At 31.4% G+C, this 4,837-nt stretch overlaps 1 protein-coding gene across 1 annotated transcript in view; it reads right to left on the bottom strand.

Moving 5' to 3' along the window:
* Window positions 1-3,893, bottom strand: part of LOC106462487 (LARGE xylosyl- and glucuronyltransferase 2-like) — a 27,484-nt gene extending 23,591 nt beyond the window's left edge. Inside the window, exons 1-2 of the mRNA XM_013922413.2 lie at window positions 3,792-3,893; window positions 1,210-1,544 (exon numbers count right to left, since the gene is read on the bottom strand). Coding sequence (XP_013777867.2) covers window positions 1,210-1,525 — 316 coding nt within the window. The 5' untranslated portion in view covers window positions 1,526-1,544; window positions 3,792-3,893. The remainder of the gene's footprint in view (window positions 1-1,209; window positions 1,545-3,791) is intronic.
* Window positions 3,894-4,837: the final 944 nt, after the last annotated feature.

Genomic DNA, 4,837 nt, shown 5'->3' with positions numbered 1-4,837 from the left:
GCGAGTCGAGCGTCTTACCCACCTGGCCAAGGCCGGGCTGTCTAGTCTTTAATCCTACCTTTATACTAAAGACTTTTTCCACAATAAGGCCCGATTTCTGATTACTCACTGGTCATCACTCATTTATTTATGCATATAAAGAGACTGTAAGGCCTCCAATATTGATGATATTAGGCACCATCATAAAGTGCATAAACATACGTAGATATAGGTGGAAGTATCAACAATCTTTCTCATTCCACAGTAGATAAGTTAAAATGTGCCTTGTTAGAAGTAGCTAGTGGGATAACCCTTTAACTTAACTGATACAACACTCGCTTGGTGTATGAGAAGCAAAAAACGACATTACTTCAGAAAAATTGGTAACCAACTAGTGAGTATTTCTCATGATCATGAGATAAGGTCCAAGGATAGGCCCTACTTGTAAGAGGGAAAGCATATGGTACTTTAACTCGGAACATTTTGTAGGGAACTCAATTTACATATAGGAAGACATAGGTTCAGTCCGACTAGAAGAAGAAGAATTAGATTACTAATACTTTAAATGAACAACTTCATGGTATAAAACATTTGTTATTTGATGAAATTCAATGAACTTTATATCTAAAATTCTATGTTTGAAAATATGTATACTATGTGTAAAGCTCCTTTCCAAATAAGATTTTTCTTTCACCAGGAAAAGAAATAATCCAGGGCATCATGCGTAACTGACCAGAACAATGACGTAGAAGAAAAGCAAATACATTTCTTATAAAGAAAACTCTTAACAGTAACTATAATTAGAAAAATACAAAACTTCAATTTTCAATATTCCTCAGAAAAAAAGCATACACATGCACATATACAAAAATATAAATGGATCGGAATGGTTTTTCAAATGAATTTTAAATCAAGTTAATTGATATGATCACTATTGTCCAAATTATTACGTCATTCGTAATCACAGTTTTCGAACCCTCAAAACATTTAGAAAGTCATTTTGTAATACTATTAGAACTGAAATTCATAACAGTTGAATAAAAGTACATATTTAACTTTTACAGATGTTCCCAATTTTTTCACTTGGACTTAAACGTATGAATGCAGATTTAGCTACACAGCTACAGACAGCACATATAGCTACTAGATAAATTTAGAATAATAATATACATGAATGAAAGCGTAAATTGCTAAACTAGAAAAACAAACATTATGAGCAAAATGCGATACCTCCAGGAACGTTCCACGTATGAAACAACGTTTGTAGTATAAGCTGGGCTGCCGAGTCAGAGATAAAATGAATGTGCAGAGGATTTTTGCGATAAAAAAGAATACTCTTTATAAGTGTCACAACAGATCTACTAGAATTGTAGCCAGCACAAACAATGGATACATGGATCACTTCGCATTTTGGCACTTCAGGTTCTGGGTTAACGCACACAAATGACTTTTGTCCAATTCTTTCCTGTGTTGCAGTACTCTCGAGAGATTCTTTGCCTGTGTGGATGCTACTTTCATTTTGCTGGGCTTTAACCATAATGCTCATGAGATGATTCTGAGAAATACTATACAGTTTGAAGAACAGCAAAGAAATAAAAAATAATTCAGTTACGTATTAATTCTTAACATGAACAATATTTCTTAATTATATAAATAACTAATAAAGTTACATTTCTAGTTTTATTAACAGCAGACTCAATCTTCTTAAAGTGTAACAAAATTACATCAAATATCAAAACTGTGTAGATTGGGACATTTGATTTTAATATTAGTATCAATCACATCATTTGAGTATAGAACACTTTACTCCAAAAGCCACTAATTCAATACTTAGGGCAATTACCTATAGTACTTACACTGCAGAACTCAAAGAAATTCAAGCAAAGGTCAATGCTGACTGAGCTTCTAATTACTGCCTTACTTCAGCAGAATATTCAAAGTACACTATAAAGTTTGCATTTTTGAAAGCAGTTCTATGGAATAAAAAACAAACAAACTGTTTGAATGTTGTTCTAATATTCTTTATTTTACTGTAGGCCTAGTAAGTTCAAGTTACAAAAGCAATTTAAAAAATATATAACTTATAGGATCCACTAAAAGTATGTATTTGTCAATTTTCATTCATATGGATGTGATATATTCATAGTGACATTGTGGTATGCAGACAAACAATGTCATTTTCTTGTAATATAGAAGTTTTTTAAATTAATGCACATTTCACATAACACGTGGTTAATAAAGTCATTAAGTTGCTTTCCTTCTAGCTATTTTTGTTCTTTGTCATTCCTTTCTAAAGCTGCATCTGTGCAAAAACGTAGTCGGTAACATCTTCCATAAAGTGGTAGGTCAGGTGATACCTCAGAGTTTCAACGTCCATTATGTTTGAATGAAAACAACCAGTCATGTGGGTAACGATAGTCAATTTGAGTAAGTCTGATGTTATCTGCTTAGCTAAGTAATGTGAACTTTAGTCAGTCTGAAATGGTTCTTGAGAGATCTAACAGTCTTGAATATAATCTCAACCAGGGTAATATGGAGATACAAAAGGTTTCAATCCAGTAAAATCAACTTGCCCATAAGTAAGTACACACACACCATGTTTGTGTTTGCAAGTAATATAGATTGTATTTTGTATACACTTGTACATACTATCTTTATTTCCTTTTCATGAAACTGAATTACTCACAGAACTGTTGCTATATGGGAAATCAGGTCGATTTGAAATTACCACAATACTAAGATTTTTTTCACTTAAGGAATATGCAGATGGTAACAGAAGACAACTGTTACCTCCCCCCCTTTTATAAATAGTGTATGACAAAATTAAAATTACATACCATTTTAAGTTTCATAAAACACCAGTTTATTTATTTTCCTAATATGACAGACATCTATGCAAGGTCACAACAGTCCAAGTAATAAATACTTAAAAAACCTAAATTTATTCATATTAGGTTCACATGAAATTCTTTCCCGGCAGACGATTATTAAATTATAGTATTTTTATAGTGTTTTCTTGTACAATCTACTCATTGTCAAACATTGATTGAACTCTGCAAACACTAAAAGACAATCCATGCCATAAGTATACAAAATTAATCAGTTTAGTAGAATATTTACTTAACATGAATATTGATTATTTTTACAAATGAAAAAACTTACAAAGTTTCGTTTTTTTTATTTTTTTGACAGAAATAGTCTGATGTATTTTGAATTATTTATACAAAGTTAATGAAATTATTTAACCTCCAATTCTTACGAAAATGCATTATTTATCCCAAAAGAATCAAAGACAAAAAAAAAGGAGGTAACAAGAATTAAAAAAATTATATACGGATTATAATTTTTAGCTGTTTCACATATTTTTGTACCCATTATTTTTATTAGTTTTATAAATCTGGAAATTTTTGGCTTTCTCTTTTAGTTTTATATACATTCTCTAATGACTAAAATATAATTATTAACTACACGAGAAAAATATACAAGTCCTTTTTTTTAGAAAAGGTAACTAATAAGCAATACAGTTTATACATCCCAATTACAAAAGTAAACACGGTATGAATATTTTATCGGATCCAAAAGCAAAAGAAACTCTTAGATCCAAGAAGTAATAAAAATCAACTATACGTTCGAAGTTACCTTGGCCAAAAAATTAAAAATGGTAGATAAAGATTAAACCTACTTTATCAAAATAAAGCTTTCTGTGCAGTTGTGTTAGCTTATTTCAATTACGACAACAGTGTTCATAAACAATAAGAAGATTATTTTAAATTGTAAATGGGGAATGAAAAAAACTATCTTCCAAAACATGCCTGAGCTGCCTTCGTAACAAATGGTTCTGTGCCTCAACTTCTCTCACTCTCTCGGCCAGCTTGGCTTCTCGCCGTGTAAACCCCAACAGATTGTCAGTGGTGACACCTGTAAAAACATCCACACATTTTAATAGATGAATAATTCAAAAGTTCAATGGAAGAAAACTATTATAATTATTATCTGTATTTAGTAAGGACTTCAACAATAGACTTTTCTTACATTTTGGAGATACTGGAATATGGAAATACTAAACACATTCGAAAATGCCTAATGAGTAAATGAGAATGAATATAAATCAAAACTTTATTGAAATACATCATCTTCAAGTAACAAGCTTTTTAAAAGTCATTCTCCATTGGAACTAAATATTACTGAATTTTCCAGCATTCAAATATAAAAAACAAGTTTCATCTATAATTAACTAGAAATGTTTTTTGTTTTTTTCAGAGCTTGCAGATGGACTTCAAAGACTGCGTAAAAGTTCATAAACCTTCACAATTTGATTTACTTACTCTATAAACATTAATTACAAAGAAGTCCACTATCTAGGTTTCTTTTGTTTCACAATTTATTGTTTTCTGAATGACGACCCTGGTTATAAACAACTGCAGTAAGTAGTGTTTAGGGAGCAAGTGGGAGTGGCAGCGTTCACCCTCAAGTACAGCAGTTCTTTGGGGGACTAAAACAACAATGAAATTCTCATTTAGAGATTCAAATTTTCATTCATCAAATTTATCACTAACTCAATAACAAAAAACCTTCATGTGTAAGTGATACCTGACAATTTCAGATGCGTTGAAAGTCACTCCCTATGGTAAGAAAGAGTTCCAAGCTCATTGCTGTGCTGTGAAAATTATACTGAAGTAGGCTTTTGTGCAGATGACAAATTACAAAGGTTTGTTTGAGCAAACAAAAGTACAGGTCCATGGAAGATGCCTGAACATTATAGCATGAATTAGTGGTTGTACAATATTCTTGTGGGGAATCTAACACATTGATTTGGATGTGTGGCTGTTTGCTTTGTTTTGATGAAGCCATAACTTAT

Source organism: Limulus polyphemus, unplaced genomic scaffold (genome assembly GCF_000517525.1).
Source record: "Limulus polyphemus unplaced genomic scaffold, Limulus_polyphemus-2.1.2 Scaffold1181, whole genome shotgun sequence".
NCBI lineage: Eukaryota > Metazoa > Arthropoda > Merostomata > Xiphosura > Limulidae > Limulus > Limulus polyphemus.
This window is presented reverse-complemented; position numbering and strand designations above follow the sequence as displayed.